Source organism: Symphalangus syndactylus, chromosome 19, assembly GCF_028878055.3.
Source record: "Symphalangus syndactylus isolate Jambi chromosome 19, NHGRI_mSymSyn1-v2.1_pri, whole genome shotgun sequence".
Classification (NCBI taxonomy): domain Eukaryota; kingdom Metazoa; phylum Chordata; class Mammalia; order Primates; family Hylobatidae; genus Symphalangus; species Symphalangus syndactylus.
Genome location: NC_072434.2, coordinates 42,517,314 through 42,539,970, shown reverse-complemented (window position 1 = coordinate 42,539,970; position 22,657 = coordinate 42,517,314). Strand labels below are relative to the sequence as shown.

At 39.4% G+C, this 22,657-nt stretch overlaps 1 protein-coding gene across 7 annotated transcripts in view; it reads right to left on the bottom strand.

The window, feature by feature from the left end:
* Nucleotides 1-22,657, bottom strand: part of SCP2 (sterol carrier protein 2) — a 132,134-nt gene that overhangs the window by 75,906 nt on the left and 33,571 nt on the right. For 6 of the 7 annotated variants that reach the window (XM_055235250.2, XM_063613848.1, XM_055235246.2 and 3 more), the window contains 4 exons: nt 22,272-22,336; nt 16,101-16,227; nt 2,303-2,366; nt 367-453 (listed from right to left, as the gene is read on the bottom strand). In XM_055235250.2, the coding sequence (XP_055091225.1) occupies nt 367-453; nt 2,303-2,366; nt 16,101-16,227; nt 22,272-22,336 (343 nt within the window). The remainder of the gene's footprint in view (nt 1-366; nt 454-2,302; nt 2,367-16,100; nt 16,228-22,271; nt 22,337-22,657) is intronic. The other variant, XM_055235247.2, reaches the window with a different exon arrangement.

Genomic DNA, 22,657 nt, shown 5'->3' with positions numbered 1-22,657 from the left:
ATAGCTACTATTATAGAGTAGAATTTCCTGTAGTAGAAGTACATAGCAGGGAAAACAAAATGCTTTGGGCTCCACTGGCCCCCAAGCCACAGTTTAATGAATAAATACAATTGAAATCACCAAAGTAGATAGAAGTCCTGCAAGAAGAAGTAAAATACATCATTTTCCAAGAGAAGACACAGTCTGTCTCCAGGCAGGAGTAAGAAGTAAGGGTACTCCAGTGAAGTGACCCAGAGAGGGGAGGGCACTGGGAGGAGTTCTGTGAAAGCTCCACCCAGATACAGAGCCTAAGGTTTAACCACAGGGGGGTGGCAGGAAGGGGAGCAGTTACTTCCCTCATTAAATGTTAAAATATATTTTTCTTACCAACATTGTAAGATAGTCAAAAAATCAAAAACTTCTTTAGATGCCATCACTTCATCTAAGCTGTATTCATCTTGGAACTGGGAATACCTAAATACGAAATAAATATTAGTTACAGAATGTGAGATAGCAACTGTAATTTTTGTTGCAGAGTTAGAAACAGAATAATATGTAAATATTCTTTTCACAATCAGAAGACAGATTTTTATGAATAGCCATAAATGTCATCTGAGTTGACCTTTTAAAAAATCCTAACTCTAAAATACAGTATGTTTTATTTTTTAAAATTTGGTCTTTGTCCTGGGTTCCTGGCTTGGAGCTTCCAAAGCCCTTGGAATTTCCTGAATGATAGAAGTGTCTTTGTTATGCTAATGAGGTCACTTATAGTGGGCCTTGTTATCTTGAAAATGGGAGACTGACCACCAAAAGACCAACCATGTGGTTACAGAGTTGAGACTTTTGAGCCAGCTCAACCTCTGAGAAGAAGAGGAAAGCTGGAGATTGAGTTCAGTTACGTGGCCAGTGATTTAATCTAGCATGCCGACATAATGAAGCCCCAGCAAAAAGTCTGGACATGGTTTTCAGCGGGGCTTCCTGATTGGTGAACATCTTGATGTATCTGGAGGATGACATGCCCTGACTCCATAGGGAAAAGGCAAGAAATCTTTGCTTGGGATGCTCCCAGACCTCACTCTATATGCCTCTTCATTTGACTGTTTCTGATTTATATCCTTTATAATAAAACTGTAATTTTAAGTGCTTTCCTGAGTTCTGTAAGTTGTTCTAGTGAATTATTGAACCTGAGGAAGTCATGGGAGCCCCTGGATTTGTGGTCAGTTGGTCAAAATACAGGTGGCATGGGCATCCCACTTGCAGCTAATGTCTGACGTATGAGCAGTCTTGTGGAGGACTGGGTCCTTAATTCATGGAGTTTGCATTAACTCCCAGGCGCTTCATGCCGGAATTGAGTTGCAATATACCCAGCTGGTGTTAGACCAGTTGGGGATTAAAACAGAATACCATATTTATGTTTCCTGGCAAATTAAAGAATACTAGTTCCTTAAAAGCAAAATCAAATGACTTGCAATTCAGCCAACTTTTGAGCTGATAATATTATACATTAATTAAGGCTAATGGAGCTTTTAAATAAATGTACAAAATAGCCAGGTGTGGTGGCTCACACCTGTAACCCCAGCACTTTCGGAGGCCAAGGCAGGAAGATCACCTGAGTTCAGGAGTTCAAGACCAGCCTGGCCAACATGGCAAAACCTCGTCTCAACTAAAAATACAGGCTGGGTGCAGTGGCTCACACCTGTAATCCCAGCACTTTGGGAGGCAGAGGCAGGTGGATCACGAGGTCAAAGTTCAAGACCAGCCTGGCCAAGATGGTGAAACCCTGTCTGTACTAAAAATACAAAAATTAGCCAGGTGCTGTGGCAGGTGCCTGTAATCCCAGCTACTCGGGAGGCTGAGGCAGGAGAATCACTTGAACCCAGGGCACAGAGGTTGCAGTGAGCCGAGATTGTACCACTGCATTCCAGCCTGGGCGACAGAGTGAGATGCCATCTAAAAAAAAAAAGAAAAAAAAAATTAGCCGGGCATGGTGGCTCCTGTAGTCCCAGCTACTAGGGAGGTAGAGGTTACAGTCAGCCAAGATCACGCCAATGCACTCCAGCCTGGGTGACACAGCGAGACTCTGTCTCAAAAAAAAAAAAAATGAGTCATTAGCTTAAATGATATTCTAAATATAAAGTGGCCAAAAACTGGAACCGAAAAGTTGTCAAAAGTTTACTTGTGTATAAGCCTTTTGTAAGAAAAAAAATAAAACATTCTAGTTAACATATTTGAGATCTCGGCATTTGCTTTTCAAGTATAAAATTGCATATTATACAGTAGGATAACCCAGATTTTCATTATTTCATGTCTCTGAAATACTTACGGGTTATTAACTGAATGTTTATGATTTTTCCATCCAATTTTTGCAAAGTGTTCAATTTTTGTTCCTGTAAAGAAAGCAAACATCTACCAGTGGGTGAATGTTTTTCCGCTGCTTATTAACAAATCTTGCAATGGTACTCAGTGTTCTGCTAAATATTTCCATATTTTCCCTTTCATATATATCATCAGTATTAAAGACTTCAGCACTGTTCCCTCAAAAAATTTTTATTTATAATTAAATGTGGGCCTAATTAATGAACTGAATCTACTAATAGGCACATAAGATAAAAACAGTTCAAACTCATCTATTCTAATTAAAATAAGTAGAACCCAGTTTCAAAAACAAGAAACATAGTGGTTTTAAGGCAGGAGAACACTGCAATTCCTCTAGGAGTCTGTCAAACACCCCAGTACCCTAGACTGAGAGAATTTTACACAACTCACACCCTCCAGGGCATGATAAGATATTTCATCTTCCTCCCTTTCCTTATGATAAAACAGAAAAGTTTTTAGAAGAGTTATATCCTGATAAGAAATATGTATGCCTTTTAAATTCCTTAACAGAAAATTTAAATAATCGTGTCAGGAAAATTAAAAAAAAGTACAGTAATGAAGTAAAACATGCAAAAAAAATTTTTTTTACTACTTTTAAAAAGACAAAACAGAATAAAATATGCTTTGAATTCTCATTTGGTGCTGTAAAGGCCAAAGAAAAAAGAAAGCCACCAATTAGAGCTGATAATGTTATATTAATGGCACAGTAAAGTACAAAGTTCCCATGTCTGTTTTATCTCTCTCTTCTCTATCAAGGAGGATGATCTTCAGAGCAAAAATGACATACATATAATTAAGCAAATCTTATCCCAATTCTAATAAAAAGAGAAGATAAATTCCACACTTGTGATCTTCTAGCAATAAAAATAGCGATCAGGGCCAGGCGCGATGGCTCATGCCCATAACCCCAGCATTTTGGGAAGCCAAGGTGGGTGGATCATTTGAGGCCAGGAGTTCAAGACCAGACTAGCCAATATGGTGAAACTCCGTCTCTAGTAAAACTACAAAAATTAGCCAGGCATAGTAAAAACACAAAAATTAGCTAGGTATAGTGGCATACACCTGTCATCTCGGCTACTTGGGAGGCTGAGGCAGGAGAATCACTTGAACCCGGGAGACGGAGATTGCAGTGAGCCGAGATTGCGCCACTGCACTCCAGTCTAGGTGACAGCGTGAGACTCCATCTCAAAAAAAGAATAATGATCAGGAGGAGGCCAATATGGGCTCAATAAGAATAAGACAAGTCAAATTATATGTTATCTTTTCGTGACTGAATTGACTGTTATATCAAAGAAAACAGTATCTGGATAGCAGCAAGAAAATTAACAAAATTTCTCAAAACATTTTGGACGAGATAAGGAGATATTGTAGTGTGGGATTTTGAGGGGTTATTTTCATTTTTATCTTTCTGGTGTTACCAAAAAAAAAAAAAAAAAAAAAAGAGTGTTCTTCTGTCAAGTAAGTTCAGACTATGGTTAAACAAAGCTAAACATTTGTCTTTACTGTAAGACATTTGGAGTCTTTACTATTGCACTATGTGCATTACGACCATCTAGAAGAGGATTAAAGTATGAAGCATTTCCCAATATTACACTCATGTGAAACAACAGGCATTAATTAATGCATTGACCTAGAGAAAAGTTTCTAGCACTAACTTCTAACCTCAGCTCTGGTCTTGTTAATATTTCTATTACAAAGTGAGTAAGAAAACTAGAGGTTCTCTCACCAAACCTAAAGCTGGAAGGGACTGCTATAATGTTGAATTTCAACAAGGTCTATCAATAGGATGGATCAGAACATAAATTAAAAGCTCAGTTCTATTCTTGAACTCCCACAACAACCTGCAAAAAGGAGCAACAACTATGAGAAACCTCAAGCTCAGTGAGATTTCATAGTGTGATGTGACTAGCAGAATAGCTTACATGGGATCACAGTACAGCAATTAGACTGGTTATGGGTTATGAAACAAGTCTAATGAGAGTAGTTAAGAGAAGAAATTAAATATAGGGTCAGGCTGGCTTCAGATATTTGAAGGGCTACAAGGTAAAATAGGCTTTTCTGTCATTCTCAGAAGACAAAAACAAGACCATGGATGCAAACCATAGGGTGAGAGATTTGAGTTCAACATGAAAAAGGGAGTTGTAACAATTGGAATCTCCTAAAAATTGGGATTGGTGACCTCAGTTGGTGACAAATTCCTTGTTTTAGGAAGTACACATGCTTTATTTTCTCTATTAGATTTGCAAGCAATCCATGCCTAGATTGGTAGGAAGAAGGGTGGCTAAAACAGTAGAGTATTTCGCATGGTGTCTGACATGAGAGATGTCCAATAATGTTCGTATCTTTTCTTCCTTTTTTCGTAACATGGGATCTGATTAATCAATAAAAGATAGCATCCCCTTGAAAAATATTCTGCCAGTCACTTACATATTTATTAAGCCTGGGCACTGATGAAGGGCTTATTGACTACTGATTCTGAATTGCCAATTAAGATATTTGGCTATTCAAAAGCTATGCCTTTATGTCAAACTATTTTAATATCCTATAATTTAATTATGAAACCACAAAATCGGCTGGTTCTACAAATGATTTAAGCTACTGTAAGCTTTCTTACATATTCATTTCTAGTGCACATTCACAACATTCACAAACAGCAATTTTAAATAACAATTTAAATCATATAAAATTCTACAATTCATTTAGAAATCTGTTGAATGAAGAATAAAGAAACAATATCCCAAAATGATAGCCTCAGAAGCAAAAGTTTTCCACTGACCTTCTCCTACCCTCCTGTCTCTCAGGCCCATTCTCTCCCGAGGCTAACCATAGAAACTAGAATCCCTCTTCCCCAAGGCAGGTCATAGAAACCAGAACTCCTTTTCCCCAAAGCCAGTCATAAAACCTAGAAATATTACTTTAACTTCCTCCACCTTTCTGTGTAAAAACTGGTCATAAACAAATTATCTGACCTATCTTGTTTGACTGTGGGTCATAAGATCCCCATTCCAGAAAGGGACCTGCACCACGCCCAGAAGGAAGGAATGCACGCTCAGAGAGGTCAAGAAGAACCTAGATGGACAGGCCTGGCTGGGTTTCCCCACTCAGTCTATTAGCATTAGATCATATGCTTTTTGTCCAATCATATTTCTATTCGGCTGTTCCATACTTTGTTGAACCTAAGCATAAAAATGGACAATTTCCAGGCCGGGCGCGGTGGCTCACGCTTGTAATCCCAGCACTTTGGGAGGCCGAGGCGGGCGGATCACGAGGTCAGGAGATCGAGACCACGGTGAAACCCCGTCTCTACTAAAAATATAAAAAAAATTAGCCGGGCGTGGTGGCGGGCGCCTGTAGTCCCAGCTACTCGGAGAGGCTGAGGCAGAGACTCCGTCTCAAAAAAAAAAAAAAAAAAAAGGACAATTTCCCATTTCTTTGAGTCTTCATTCTGAATGTTCCCGTGTACACACGTTAAATAAATTTGTATGCCTTTTCTCCTGTTAATCTGCCTCATGTCAGTGATTTTCAGTGAAGCTTCAGAGGGTCAAGGCCCTTGTTCCCTGCAATGACATTTCCACTAAAATAGTGTACATTTATATTTCAAATTTTAGACTAGAAAACTGTCCAATTATTCTGAGCAATGTAAAACCTAAGAAAATATATACACTTAAAAACACACCAGCAACAGGATTTCCAGGTAATTGAGGAAAAAATGGAGGCCACGTAAATCTGTGTCTCTCGGCCGGGTGCGGTGGCTCACGCCTGTATTCCCAGCACTTGGGGAGGCCAAGGCGGACGGATCACGAGGTCAGTTGATCGAGACCATCCTGGCTAACATGGTGAAAGCCCATCTCTACTAAAAATACAGAAAAATTAGCCAGGCGTGGTGGCGGGCATCTGTAGTCCCAGCTGCTCGGGAGGCTGAGGCGGGAAAATGGCGTGAACCCGGAAGGCGGAGCTTGCCCTGGGCCGAGATCGCACCACTGCACTCCAGCCTAGGCGACAGAGTGAGACTCTGTCTCAAAAAAAAAAACACTGTGTCTCTCTATAGCCTCTAACACCAATACAGAATAACCAGAAAAAATAAAATAGCACAAATCATACTCTCAGCATAACTAGAAAATAGAAAATGGCAAATTTCAAATTATCTATGTTAAAAAAAAAAAAAGAAAGAAAAAGAAAAGAAAAAATATATAAGACCAAATCCCAGCCAACAACTGCTCACGTTTCTACACAAACCTTTAAGGGTACAAAGGCAGGCTGATGAAACTGTGCAGAGAAGAGGGGAGATAATGGCAGGCCAACAACTGCTCTAAACTACCAAGAAAAGAAAGACCTCCTCCCCAAGTGTGAAAATATTCCTATAAATCAAACCATGACTATATGGAACGGGCTGAAAAACACAGGAGATCTGAGATGGGAATCTTAAAGGTATAGGTTCTGAGAGGGAAAAAAAAAAAAAGCAAAATGAAAGGGCAAGGTCCCTTTTGGTGCAATTGAGCAGTGAAGGAGAAAAGCAGCAAAAGAGGACATTTGTATGTAAGAGGACATTTGTATGTAAGAGGACATTTGTATGGTGCAATTGAGTGGTGAAGGAGAAAAGCAGCAAAAGAGGACATTTGTACGTAAGAGGACATTTGTATGGTGCAATTGAGTGGTGAAGGAGAAAAGCAGCAAAAGAGGACAAGGCATACCTGTAGTCCCAGTGACTCAGGACGCTGAGACAGGAGTATTGCCTGAGCCCAGGGGTTTGTGGCGGTGGTGCACCATGATTGCACCTAAAAAGAGTCAGCCTGGGTAATATTGCAAGACCCCATTCTACTACACTTACAGAAGAGGGCACCATAGAACTAAGAATCTCCTCAACCTACAAACACACTCAAATCACCAGGCAATAAAACTAGAAATTACTAATAAAATTAAAAGTCCACCTGAAAATTTAAAAAATATTTCCATGAAATAATTCTTGGGTAAAAAATGAAAATAGAAATGGCAATTATAGAACTTATCAGAAAATAATGATAATGAAAATACTACATATCAGAATCAATGTGATACATTTAACACAGTAATCAGGAAAATATATACCACTAATCATTTATTAATAAGAATAAATGACATAAGGCATATTATTAAGCAGTAAAAAGGAATGAGGTCCTAATATATGCTATGACATGAATGAACAGTGAAAATATACTAACTTAAAGAAGCCAGTCACAAAAAGACACTTTTTTTTTCTGTTTTTTTTGCTTTGTTTTGTTTTGAGATGGAGTCTAGCTCTGTCGCCCGGGCTGGAGTGCAGAGGTGCAATCTTGGCTCACTGCAACCTCCACCTCCCAGGCTCAAACAGTTCTCCTGCCTCAGCCTCCCCAGTTGCTGGGATTACAGGCACATGCAACCACGCCCAGCTAATTTTTGTATTTTAGTAGAGATGGGGTGTCACCATGTTGGCCAGGCTGGTCTCAAACTCCAGACCTCAGGGGATGCCCCCACCTCAGCCTCCCAAAGTGCTGGGATTACAGGTGTGAGCCACCGTGCCTGGCCTTTTTAGAAAAAACAAAAAACAAAAAACAAAAAACGGTCTCACTCTGTCAACCAGGCTGGAATGGAGAGGTGCGACTTTGGCTCACTGCAGCCTCCTCCTTCCAGGCTCAAGCAGTCCTCCCACTTCAGCCTCCCAAGTAGCTGAGACTATAGGCATGTGCCACCACACCAGCTAACTTTAGTGTTTTTTGGAGAGATGAGGTTTCACCATGTTGCCCAGGCTAGTCTTGAACTCCTGGGCTCAAGCGATCTACCTGCCTCAGCCTCCCAAAGTGCTGGGATTACAGGTGTGTACCACCGTATCCAGAAAGGCCACATATTAATTATATTTGACTCTTGAACAACACAGGTTTAAGCTGCACGGGTCCACTATAAGGGGACTTTTTTCAATGACAGTTACATCAGGTATGCCTGCCTCTTCTGCCTCCTCTTCTACCTCTTCTGTCTCTGCCACCTGGGACAGCAAGACCAACCTTCCCCTTCCTCCTCAGCCTACTCAACAAGAAAATGAAGGAGAGCAACAAGGATGAAGATCTTTAAGATGATCACCTTCCACTTAATGAATAGTAACTATATTTTCTCTTCCTTATGATTTTAATAACATTTTCTTTTGTCTAGCTTACTTTATTATAAGAGTATAGTGTATAATATATGTAACATACAAAATATGTGTAAATCAATTGTTTATGTTATCACTAAGGCTTCTGGTCAAGAGCAGGCTATTAGTTAAATTCAGGGGGAATCAAAAGTTATACACGAATTTCTGACTGTGCAGGTCAGTACCACTAAACCCCCTATTGTTCAAGGGCCAACTATACATTTACATAAAATCTCCAGAATAGGCAAATCCAAAGAAAAACAAAGTAGATGAGTGGCTGCCAGGAACTAGAAGAGGAGGTAATGGACTGCTAATGGGTACAGGGTTTCATTTTTGGTTAATGAAATGTTCTGAAATTAATCATGGTGATGGTCATGCAACTCTGTGAATATATTAAAAATCACTGAATTGTACACTTCAAAAGAGTAAATTATATGATATATGAATTATACCTCAATAAAGCTGTTATATTAACAAGAAATAAAATATTAAATTCTCCAAGTCAAAAAACTAAAGATAAGAACAAAGTAAACCAAAAGAAAGTACCAGGAAGATGAAGAAATGAATGAGAGTAAAGAATAGAAAGAATAGACATAATTAATCAAAATCCTGTTATTTTGAAAAATTTAACAGAAGAGACAAACTACCAGCTAATTTCATCAAGGGAAAAGGGAGAAACCATAAATGCACACAAAGAATAAATGACAAGAGAGGCCCGCGTGGTGGCTAACAGCTGTAATCTGGCACTTTGGGAGGCCAAGGCGGGCCGATCACCTGAGGTCGGGAGTTAGAGACCAGCCTGACCAACATGGAGAAATGGCATGTCTACTAAAAATACAAAAAATTAGCCGGGCATGGTGGCACTCACCTGTAGTCTCAGCTACTCAGGAGGCTGAGGCAGGAGAATTGCTTGAACCTGGGAGGCAGAGTGTTACAGGCCGAAAGAATGAGGGTCGTGACCAACTCAGTATACCACTGGAGGCTATATAAGCAAACAGGAAACTGGATGAAAGCAGGATGTTGGAAAACTGACAACTGCATCTGCTGCCAGAAGGGGTGCTCAGGGCAGTCACACCCCAAGCACAGTGTTCCTTGTGATTATCTATAGGAACATCAGAAGCCTGCTGTACAAAGAAAGCAATTGTGTGTACCTGTGATAAATCAAGCAGCAGACCAACAGTTACCTCTGCCTTCCTGCTCTTTCTACCCAATAAATATGAAGGGCTGTAAAAGCTCAGGGCGCTTGTTCACTAGAAGCAAGGAGCCCCCCGACCCCTTCTTTCAAAACAGATCTTTTTGTCTTTCTCTTCATTTCTGTGTTTGTCCCCCTTTGTTCAATTCCGTAGCAACCGACAGCCACAGTGGAGGTTGCAGTGAGCCAAGATAGCACCACTGCACTCCAGCCTGGGCAATAGAGCAAGACTCCATCTCAAAATAAACAAATGACAAGAGGAGAATATCATTGAAATAGAAATAAAAATTTACATTGTTAAAATACTACTTTTCAGACTTCTATACAAATTGATTTGAAAATCTAAATGACGTGGATAATTTCCTGGAGAACTACAGACTACCAAAATTGGCCCCATTGTATATAGAATGTTTAAACATAAAAAAAAAAAAAATAGGCCGGGCATGGTGGCACACGCTTGTAATCCCAGCACTTTGGGAGGCCGAGGCGGGCGGATCACGAGGTCAGGAGATCGAGACCACGGTGAAACCCCGACTCTACTGAAAATACAAAAAGTTAGCCGGGCATGGTGGCGGGCACCTATAGTCCCAGCTACTTGGAGAGGCTGAGGCAGGAGAATGGTGTGAACCCAGGAGGCGGAGCTTGCAGTGAGCCGAGATTGTGCCACTGCACTCCAGCCTGGGTGACAGAGCAAGACTCCGTCTCAAAAAAAAAAAAAAAATAGATTACCAAGCAACTACCAAGCCAAAAAAAAGAACCAGGCCCAGATGTCTCACAAGGAATTCTACCAAACCTACAAAGCAGTTGGTTTCAATGTTCCATAAATTGTTTCAGAGCATTAAAATAGCTTCCTATTTCTTTCTTTTTTTTTTTTTTTTTTTTTTAATTGAGAAGTCCCAGTCTGTTGCCCAGGCTGGAGTGCAGTGGCACAATCTCGGCTCACTGCAACCTCCACCTCCCAGGTTCAAGCCATTCTCCTGCCTCAGCCTCCTGAGTAGCTAGGATTACAGGCGCCTGCCACCACACCTGACTAATTTTTTTGTATTCTTAGTAGAGACAGGGTTTCACCATGCTGACCAGGCTGATCTCGAACTCCTGACCTCAGGTAATCCGTCCACCTTAGCCTCCCAAAGTGCTGGGATTACAGGCATGAGCCATCGCGCGTGGCTCCTATTTCTTTTTAAGACGGAGTCTTGTCCTGTCACCCAGGCTGGAGTACAATGGCATGATCTCGGCTCACTGCAACCTCCACCTCCTGGGTTCAAGTGATTCTCCTGCCTTAGCCTCCCAAATAGCTGGGATTACAGGTGCACGTCACCATGCCGGCTAATTTTTTTTTTTTTTTGGTATCTTTAGTAGAAACGGGGTTTTGCCATGTTGGCCAGGCTGGTCTCGAAGTTCTGACCTCGTGATGTGCCCGCCTCTGCCTCCCAAAGTGCTGGGATTACAGGCGTAAGCCACCACACCCAGCCCCTATTTCTTTAGTATAAAATTAACACCCAAACTTGATAACAATAAAATATATATATATATCACTTACAAATAATGATTTGAAATTACTAAATAAAATAATAGCAACAGAACCTAATTCCATGTTAAAAACAGCAATACACCATGATCAACTGGCATTTATTCCAGATATGCAAACTTGGTTTACTGTTAGGAATCCATTACTAAAATAGTTTAGCCATAGATCTAAGTGGGGAACATAATGCAATTATCTCCATAGATACTGGAAAAGCTACAAAATTCAATACCCATTCCTGGAAAAAAAAAAACTCAAGAAAACAGACACTGACGGATACTTTTTCAACATATAATAGCTATATCTGTGTGCTTAACTCAGTACCTTACTTAAAAGAAAACACCAAGATCAGGAACAGGACAAGGATGCTTACTGTCTTCCACTGCTACTTAACATTGTACTGATGGTATTTGCAAATACAATTAGATAAGTCAGTTCAAATATTACAATGAGCAAAGGAGTAGTAAAACCATCTCTTTTTGTAGATGATATAATATAGCTGCATATGTGGAAACCCCTATAAGTAAAATCAATAATAAAACTAACTCAAAAATTAAAAACTTCAGTGAGATAGCAAGTCATAAGATTAATATATAAAACTCAATAGCCAGCCGGGCATGTGGCTCACACCTGTAATCCCAGCACTTTGGGATGCTGAGGTAGGTGGATCACTTGAAGTCAGGAGTTCAAGACCAGCCTGGCCAACATGGTAAAACCATGTCTCTAAAAAAAAAAAAAAAAAAAAACTACAAAAATCAGCCAAGCTTGGTGATGCACGCCTGTAATCCCAGCTACTTGGGAGGCTAAGGCAGAAGAATCGCTTGAATCCAGGAGATGGAGATTGCAGTAAGCCAAGATCATGCCCTTGCACTCCATCCTGGGCAGTGGAGCAAGACTCCATGTTGGGGGGAAAAAAAAAATCAGTAGCCTTTGTATAAACAAGTAACGACCAGTTTAGAGGATATAACACCAGTGAAAAGTCCATGTGCAACAGCAGCAACAAGGATGATTAAAGGAATTAAAGAAGGTATTTAGGAATAAGTATAACAAGAAATTAAACACTTAGATGTGAAGAAAACTAAAACACTCCTGAAAGACACAAAGACAGAACTGAATAAATAAAAAGATAATTCCTATTCTTTGACAGGACAATTCAGCCTCATAAATACATCAGTTTTCCCTAAATTAATTTAACAAGATTAATACAATCCTAGTAAAAATACCAATAAGGTTTTTTATGGAGCTCAACAAATTGAATGTAAAGTTCAAATGGAGAAAAAAAAAAAAAACCCATGCACATAACCTATGCATAAATGGAGACAAGAAAACACTGAAAAAGGAAAACTGAGGGCTCTTGGGCCAGAAAAAGATGTTAGTGAGATAACTGGTGAAATTTAGAATGAGGTCTGTAGATTATATAATCGTATCATATCATTATTAACTTCCCAATTTTTATCACTGTAGTGACTATGAAAGAACTGCAACTTACTCTCAAACTTTTTTAAATTAATTTTGTTGTTGTTTGTTTGGTTTGTTTTTTTTTTTTTTTTTTTGAGATGGAGTCTCACTCTGTTGCCCAGGCTAGAGTGCAGTGGCGCGATCTCGGCTCACAACCTCTACCTCTCGGGTTCAAGCGATTCTCCTGCCTCAGCCTCCCAAGTAGCTGGGACTACAGGTGTACACCACCAGGCTCGGCTAATTTTTTGTATTTTTAGTAGAGACGGGGTTTCACCATGTTGGCCAGGCTGGTCTTGAACTCCTGACCTCATGATCCATCCACCTTGGCCTCCCAAAGTGCTGGGATTACAGGCGTGAGCCACAGCACCCAGCCTTACATTTTTTTAAAATTACATAGCAATATAGATAAAAAGAATTCATTAAAACAACAAGCATGGCAAAATGTTAATTTTTAGAAAATCTAGAGGAAAAGTATTAGGAATTCTTGTACTATTTTGGCAACATTCTTGTTCAGTCTGAAATTACTTCTAAACAAAATATTTTTAAAGTATATTACAATATACCTCTAAAAATGAAGCATATCATCTTTTAAAATTGACAAACCTGGGCCAGGCGCGGTGGCTCACGCCTGTAATCCCAACAATTTGGGAGGCTGAGTTGGGCAGATCACGAGGTCAGGAGATTGAGACCATCCCGGCTAACATGGTGAAACCCCGTCTCTACTAAAAATACAAAAAATGCCATGTGTGGTGGTCGGGTGCCTATAGTCGCAGCTACTCGGGAGGCTGAGGCAGAAGAATGGCGTGAACTCGGCAGGCGGAGCTTGCAGTGAGCCAAGATCATGCCACTGCACTCCAAAGCGAGACTCTGTCTCAAAAAAAAAGAGAAAGGAAAAAAAATTGACAAACCAAAAAAAAATGACAACCATAAACAAATTTAATTTCAAATTATAATCTGGCCACATTCATTATCTAATTAAGTAATTTAAAATATTTATGATTTTTAAACAAAAATGCTATTACAATATTCAGTTTTCCTTCCCCTTCACAAAATAGGTCAAAAAAGAAAAAAGGAAAGCCAAGCACAAATGAAAATTCCAAGCAAAACATGTTTCTGTACCTATAATAAATGCTAACAAAAAGTACTTAATGTCCCTCAACTATGTACAGGAATGATAAGAAAACAAAAAGTTAATATACAGTAAAAGCTTTTTATTATTTAAAATTAAATATAGCTATATGAGAAACAATGAAAAGAATGGAGGTTTTATAGCATGGCAGATTTGAGTGTGAAACCCTCTCCTATCACCTATTAGAAGAAGTTACTCAAATTCTTCAAGCTTCAGGTTCCTCATATGAAAAATAGGCATACACTTACCTCTTAAAATAGTTGTTATATTTGGTATGTTAAATATCTAAGATGTGTGAGGCAGGCAACAAAGAGCAGCTACTATTGCTGGGAGAAAGGGCTACACAAGGGCTTTTGAGTGAGACAGAAATAGAATGGAACACAGGCTCTGCTACTTATTGACCCTATGATCCTGGTCAAAAACTTGTCTGAATATCAGATTCTTCTGGTATAAAATGAGATAATAACACCTCCAATAACAGATTCTTGTGATAGCTGAATGACATAACATACATATGGAAATTCACTCCTTCATTCAATAAATGTTTGTTGAGTATTTAAATATGCTGCAGACTATAGAAGAGAAAAAAAAAACTTCTTTCTGGTTAAATAACATGCCAAGCTCTGTGCTTGGCTGTGTATATCAAGGTAAACAAAGCAGACATGGCCCCTGCTTTCATGGAGTTTACAGACTAATAAGGAAGACGAAAATTAAACAAGTAAAACCACATATGATAAATATACAAATATAAATAGTGCTAAGTGCTGTGAAGGAAGCAATATGAAGCTATTTAAGAAAGAGAATAACAGGAGGGGGCTACTGTGATTTGAATAGTCATGGAGGGTCTTTCTAAATTTTAAAGATGAACTAATTACACAACACTGACTTGTGCCAGGCACTATTCTTTTTTTTTTTTTTATCCTTGGTTTAGCCAGGTACTATTCTATATTAACAATCAATGTGCAGGAAATAAGACAAATAAAAATCCATGCTTTTGTTGAACTTATATTCTGGTTGGAAGAGTCAATAAACAAGAATATATATATATACATCTCATGTCATATGGCAACTATAATAATCTGACATATATGTACGTGTCAGATATATGTCAGATTATTATAGGTGCCATATAAGATGATAAAGCAGGAGATAGTGAATAGGAAGTTCTGGGAAGGAGAGTGATGAAAGAAAGCAGAAGGTGGCTTTTAAGCAAAGACCTGATGGAAGCAAGGGAGCTGGCTCTGATGATCTTAGGGTAGAGGCTAAGGCCCTACCTGAAGAAAAGCTTGGGAAGAACAGAAAGAAAGGATAGTGTGGTTGGAGCAGACTAGTGAAAGAAAAAAATGGTGGGAGATAAGGTCAGAGAGCTAATGAGGGAGGAGGGCATCATCATGTAGAAGCTCATAGGCCATAAGAAGACATTTGGGTTTCAATCTGAATGTCATGAGAAACAATGGAGAATTTTAAGCACAGGAGTGAAATGATCTGACATATTTTAAAAGCATGGCTCTGGCTATAAAGTAGAGAATTGACTCTGGAGGTGCATAAGCAGAATTAAAGAAACCAGTTAGAACACTCCTAAATTTCAGGTGCGAAATTATGCCACTACAGCAAAAGTAGCAGAAATGGTGAGAAATGGATATTACTGAGAATACAGAGAAAAGGCTTACTGATATATTGAATGTAGAGTATGAATAGCTTGATCTTTCACCTCTTCTTGGTTGACATTTTAAGATCCTCAATTTATAGTCCATGGCCAGTCATGGTGGCTCACGCCTGTAATCCCAACACTTTGGGAGGCCAAGACAGGTGGATCACCTGAGCTCAGGAGTTTGAGACCAGCCTGGGCAACATGGCAAAAAGCCACCTCTACCAAAAATACAAAAAATTAGCCAAACATGGTGGTGCACATCTGTAGTCCCAGCTACTCAAGAGGCTGGGGTGGAAGGATCGCTTGAGCCTGGGAGGTGGAAGTTGCAGTGAGCCGAGATCGCACCACTGCACTCCAACCTGCATAACAGAGTGAAACCCTCAGCTTGGAAAAAAATAATTTATAGTCCATGATTAAAGGAGACAAGATTTGTGTTATTTTTCCTATTTCAACTTCCTGCTATAGAGTACTCTAGGTACTTCCCATACCATAGTCTATATATAAATACTTTCTCTATGACTAAGTTCTACAAGAACTATTACTTCGATTTACATCCTGGCATCCTCCACAGTTCCTTAATAAATAACTGTCATTTCTCATCTCATGTATATAACTAGTAGGATGCCTCAAAGTTTTTTAACTGTAACATACCATATTTTTCCATATGTTCTTTTCCAGCATACCCAAACATCTGAGGAGCAACTGGGTGAGCAGACAATCCATACTTATTGATCAGGAGGTCAAGATGCTTATCAGTGGGAATGGTCCTATCCAAAAACTAAGAGGGGGGGACAAAATTTCATAAGTAGCTGACATGATAAGTGTCTCTTTCAAAACTACTACAGTGCTATTAAGACATTTATTTATTCTAAACACATAGTACACCAGAAATGGTCAATGTGAATAAAATCAGTTAAGACATGCTCCACAGGGAAACATGGGAAGAAGAAAAAATAATCATGTGACCAAAGAGGTATTAACTCTTTCAAGAAATATTTATTGGGCATCCAGTATGTGCCAGTAACTATTCCATCCTGTCATGGGGTGGGGGCTGGGGGGAGGATAGCATTAGGAGATATACCTAATGTAAATGACGAGTTAATGGGTGCAACACACCAACATGGCACATGTATACATATGCAACAAACCTGCACATTGTGCACATGTACCCTAGAACTTAAAGTATAAAAAAAAAAAAAAAGAACCAAAGGAAATAGGCTGGGTGCAGTGGCTCACGCCTGTAATCCTAGCACTTTGGGAGGCTGAGATGGGTGGGTCACTTGAGCTCAGGAGTTCAAGACCAGCCTGGCCAACAGGGTGAACCCCATCTCTTCTAAAAATACATAAATTAGCCAGGTGTGGTGGTATGCACCTACAGTCCCAGCTATTCGGGAGGCTGAGGTGGGAGAACTGCTTGAACCCAGGAGGTGAAGATTGCAGTGAGCCGAGATCACACCACTACTGCACTCCAGCCTGGGCGACAGAGTGAGACTCTGTCTTGGGAATGAATAAATATATATATACACACACACATGCACATAATATATACACACACATATATACATACTATATATATATATACAGTAGCCAGGCATGGTGGGTCATGCCTGTAATCCCAACACTTTGGGAGGCCCAGGTGGAAGGCCCACCTGAGCCCAGGAGTTCGAGACCAGCATGGACAACATAGCAAGATTCCATCTCTGCAAAAAATTAGCTGGGCATGGCTAATTTAAAATAAAGAATAAATTAAACCCAAAGTAAGGAGAAGAAAGGAAACATCAAGAATGAGAACAGATTGAAATAGAAAATGAGCAGAATGAAAAAGAATGGGTAGAAGTGAGCAGAATAAACTAGAAAAAAGAATATAGGCCATTCACCACGGCTCACACCTGTAATCCCAGCAATTTGGGAGGCCAGGCGTGTGGATCACGAGGTCAGGAGTTTGAGGCCAGCCTGGCCAACATGGTGAAACCCGGTCACTAGTAAAAATAAAAAAATTAGCTGAGCGTGGTGGCAGGCGCCTGTAATCCCAGCTACTCAGGAGGCTGAAGCAGAAGAATTGCTTGAACCCAGGAGGCAGAGGTTGTAGTGAGCTGAGATCATGCCATTGCACTCCAGCCTGGGTGACAGAGTGAGAGTCTGTCTCAAAAAAAAAAAAAAAAAAAAAAAAAAAAAAAGAAGAGTATATAGAAAATCAGTGAAAACAAAAGCTGGTCCTTTTATTGTAAACTTTCTTTTTCCATGATCACTCTGACAAAAGATGACCATGGAAAAAAGAGGGAAGATAAAAATTACCAACAACAGAAGAAGGGAAGGGAAAAGATATGTCCAAAGATCCTGCATTAAAAAGACGGGAATAACATGAATGACTTTTTACCAATAAGGTTAGCAATTTGGATGAACTACACAAATTCCATGAAGGACATAAACTATCAACACTCACTTTACAAAAAAAATAGACAACCTGAAAAGTAATATATTTACTAAATATATATATATTTATATATAAACTTAGAAGATTGAAAACTTTCCCATAAAGAAATCACCAGGCCATGACCCAAAGATGAGAATGCAAAAAAAAAATATTTTTTAAATTAAAAATATTTTAGGGCTGGGCGCGGTGGCTCATGCCTGTAATCCCACTTTGGGAGGCCGAGGTGGGTGGATCACCTGAAGTTGGGAGTTCAAGACCAGACTGACCAACATGGAGAAATCCTGTCTCTACTAACAATACAAAATTAGCATGGCATCATGGCACATGCCTGTAATCCCAGCTACTCGGGAGGCTGAGGCAGGAGAATTGCTTGAACCTGGGAGGTGGAGGTTGCAGTGAGCCGAGATTGCACCATTGTACCCAGCTTGGGCAACAAGAGCAAAATCCATCTCAAAAAAAAAATTAAAAAAGAAAAGAAGTCATCAGACCAGATGTGAACTGGTGAATTCTACCAAAAATTTAAAAGAAAAAAATACCAATTTACGTACAAACTATTCCAAAAAACAGAAGAGAAGAGAACACTTCCCAGCTATTCTATGAGGCCAGCATTATTCTCGTATTAAAACTAGACTGGGTATGGTGGCCCACACCTGTAATCCCAAAACTGTGGGAAGCCAAGGTGGGCAGATCACTTGAGCCCTGAAGTTCAAGACCAACCTGCACAATGGAAAGAAAAAAACAAACCAACACCCTTGCGGACATAAACACAAAAATCCGTAACAAAATTTTAACATATCAGGCCCGGCGCGGTGGCTCACACCTGTAATCCCAGCACTTTAGGAGTCCAAGGCAGGTGCATCGCCTGAGGTCAGGAGTTCGAGACCAGCCTGGTCAACATGGGAAAACCCCGTCTCTACTAAAAATACAAAAATTAGCCCGGCATGGCGGTGGGAGCCTGTAATCCCACTTACTTCAGAGGTTGAAGCAGGAGAATCTCTTGAAACAGGGAGGCAGAGGTTGCAGTGAGCCAAGATTGTGCCACCGCACTCCACTCCAGCCTGGGTAACAGAGACTCTGTCTCAAAAAAAAAAAAAAAAAAAATTGTGAAAAAATTCAACAGAAGGACTGACACTACTCAATTTCAAGACTTATCTAAAGCTGCAGTAATTAAGACAGTGTGGTATTGACAAAAAAAATTCAGACAAATTAGACAAATAGATAAATGGAACAGAATAAAGAGTTCAGACATAGACCTACATAAATATAGTCAACTGATCTTTGACAAAGAAGCAAAAGCAATATAATGGAAAAAAGATAATCTTTTCAACAAATGGTGCTGGGACAACTGGACATCCACATGAAAATAATGAATCCAGGCACAGACCTTACACCCTTCACAAAAATTAACTCAAAATAGATCGCAGACCTACATGTAAAACACATGTGACAGAAAACCTAGATGACCTTGGGTTTGGCATTGGCGTTTTAGATACATCACAAAAGGCACAATTCATGAGAGAAAGAATTGAAAAGCTGGACTTTGTTAAAATTAAATTTTCCTCTGTTGCCCAGGTTTGGGGTGCAGTGGCACAATCATGGCTCACTGTATATCAATATGTTCTAACCAGGAAAGATGTTCAACTGTTAATTGAAAAAGTAACATGTAAAATATCATTAATCTTATCTATATATTTACAAAGGTTTTTTATGTGTGGTGTTTTGTTTTTTTGGCAGAGCTAGCTGAGGTTTTATTTTGGAAAAAAAAACAATTGAATTGTTTTGTAGCTGGAGGCATGGGCAAGGGGGGTACCCCAGGCAGTAAATTTACAAAAGTTTTTTAACATGTATGTGTGTATATGCATATGAATGCTTACTTACATGTGTCTGTATTAATTTGGGAAAACGGCAGGAGATATAGATACTTAATTATTAACATTGGTTACCTCTGAGGGACAAGATTAAATAGACAGAAGGGGCTAGGGGCCAGGGGCGGTGGCTCACACCTGTAATCCCAGCACTTTGGGAGGCCGAGGCGGGCGGATCACGAGGTCAGAAGTTCGAGACTAGGCTGGCCAATATGGTGAAACCCCATCTCTGCTAAAAATGCAAAAATTAGCCAGCCGTGGTGGTGGGCGCCTGTAGTCACAGCTACTCAGGAGGCTGAGGCAGGAGAATCGCTTGAACCCAGGAGGCAGAGGTTGCAGTGAGCCGAGATCGCACCACTGCACTCCAGCCTGGGTGACAGAGGGAGACTTGGTCTCAAAAAAAAAAAAAAAAGGCAGAAGGAGGGACTTTTAATTTATATATATTTCTTTTTAATTGTACTATGGGATGAATTTTACTATTTTATAATTTTCAATAATTTTCAAATAAAAGTCACCAGAGTATGTACCATTCACTGCTGAAAAAAACACATATTTTTCATGTGTCATAAACATTATATATTCACTTACACAACCTTATTTCTCAGTCTTCTCCAGCTGCCACTCTAATCCAGACAGTTTTTAAAACTGTTCCCTGGGTATATCATATTCATTCAAACACCCATGACTAGGCTCATGATGCTTTCCCTGACATCTAGGAAGAGCTCATTTCCCCTTACCGACTCCTAAATTATCTTTAAGATCCAACCTAACTTCTACCACTTTTTAAAGGCATTCTTTAAAGAGGGAAACAACTCATTGATTTCAATGCCTATTAAGTGCCACTTTTGTGGTTTCTAAGAAATATTATCACATGTATTTCACTTAATTTGGGGTAGAGGTCCTTTAAAGTTTCAACAGAGAAAATGGGATCAGGTTGATCACATAAGTTAGATAATAGTATAATCTTAGATAACAGTAAAAAATTATCTTCAACCCATTTTCTTTCTTTTTTTTTTTTTTTTTTTTTGAAACAGAGTCTCACTCTGTCGCCCAGGCTGGAGTGCAATGGCACATCTTGGCTCACTGCAACCTCCACCTCCTGGGCTCAGGCGATTCTCCTGCCTCAGCCTCCCGAGTAGCTGGGATTACAGGCGCGTACCACCACACCCGGCTAATTTTTTGTATTTTTAGTAGAGACGGGTTTTGCCATGTTGGCCAGGCTGGTCTCGAACTTCTGGCCTCAAGTGATCCGCCCATCTCAGCCTCTCAAAGTGCTGGGATTACAGGCATGAGTGAATTTTTAATTTTATTTATGTCATTTTTCTTTTCTATAAATTCCATTTAGGTTTTTTTTTTTCATGCCAATAATGTTCTTTTTTGTAGTTTCCTATAGCCTAAAGCGGTTCCTAAGCTGTCTTTTATTTCTCTAAACATAACAAACATGGTTAAATCTGCATCCAATAAATCTAGTTTTGGCGGTCTTCAGAGATTACTTCTTACTGCTCCTTCTTTCTTTCGTTTCTCAATTGTGGTGTCTTGTTTCTTTAATCCTTGGTTATCTTTAACTGCGTGTCCTTGAAATTTTACTTGAAGGGTTCTCAAAGCCTCAAGAAGGGTGCTTTCCTCCAGAAGAAAATTTGTCTAGGTTACTACCATTCTGGAACTAATTTAGATTCAATTCATGGTTTGAGGTTTCCTGGACGACTTAGATAATGAGAATGTTGGCAGTGATCCCACATGAGGGCTAGTCTGTGATTTATTAACTCAATGAAAGGTTTTATTGGGTTTTTTATTCTTTCTCTTTTTTTTTCTCCCCTGTTTCACTGGATGCCATGGTAACTCTCCCTATCATCTCATGGAAGTGGGCAGTTTTACTTCAGGTTCGTCCTACCCAAAGAGTTTACCTTACTTAGTATCAATTTAATGTGGGTATTAAACTTCTGATCTTGGGAAGGCCTGAGCTTTGACTACTTCCCCTTTCGTTCCAGGGGGCTGTTAAAATTGTGGCTCACAGCTGCCTGATCAGCAAAGATCTTCAAGGCAAAAGTAGCTGCAAATGCTGATGTTAATTCTCTGGCACTCATCTGCAGTTCCTCTCTCTTGCTAGTTCTTCAAGACCTTTAGGATTTCTTTTTTCATATTCTATCCAAATATTTTAGTTGTCATCAGTGAGAGAACTGGCTCAAAAAACTTGGCTTGCCATTACCAAAATTAGAAGTCCCACATTTTATTAACTCTCTTCAATTTGTTGAAAGAATTTCATTTATTGAATGTAATTCGTTTATCAAAAAAATGAATACATTAATGGCTTTCAAATTAAATAGATAAATCAACTTCAAATTCAATAACCTCATATCTTTGAACACCAGTTTCATCATTGGTAAAATAAACAGTTTGAACAAAATTATCTCTAAGATTCTTCACTGTTCTAAAATACCAAGATCTACGCATATATATAAGTATCACCTTTCAACTTTTGGGTTATATTAGCTCATTTAGTAACTATGCCAAAATAACACTCACTTTTATTCCAAGGCTTCCCTTACTCATCTTCTCAAACCCAAGAGCCAAGACACATTCTGCCACACCTTAAAGGAAAATGTAATTATTTTGAAAATTCAAATTTCCAAACACCAACAAAATACCATTAAATACTTCAATTCAAATAAATACGTCAAGTGAGCGCACAGTGGCTCGAACTTATAGTCCCATCAGTTTGGGAGATCAAAGCAGATGAACTGCTTGAGGCCAGGAGGTCAAGACCAGCCAGGCAACATAGTAAGACTCTGTCTCCACAAAAATTTAAAAAATTAAAATGTTTGAAAAATTAGCTGAGTGTGGTGGTACACACCCTGTAACAGTCCTAGTGACTTGGTAGGCTGAGGCAGGAGGTCACTTGAGCCCAGAAA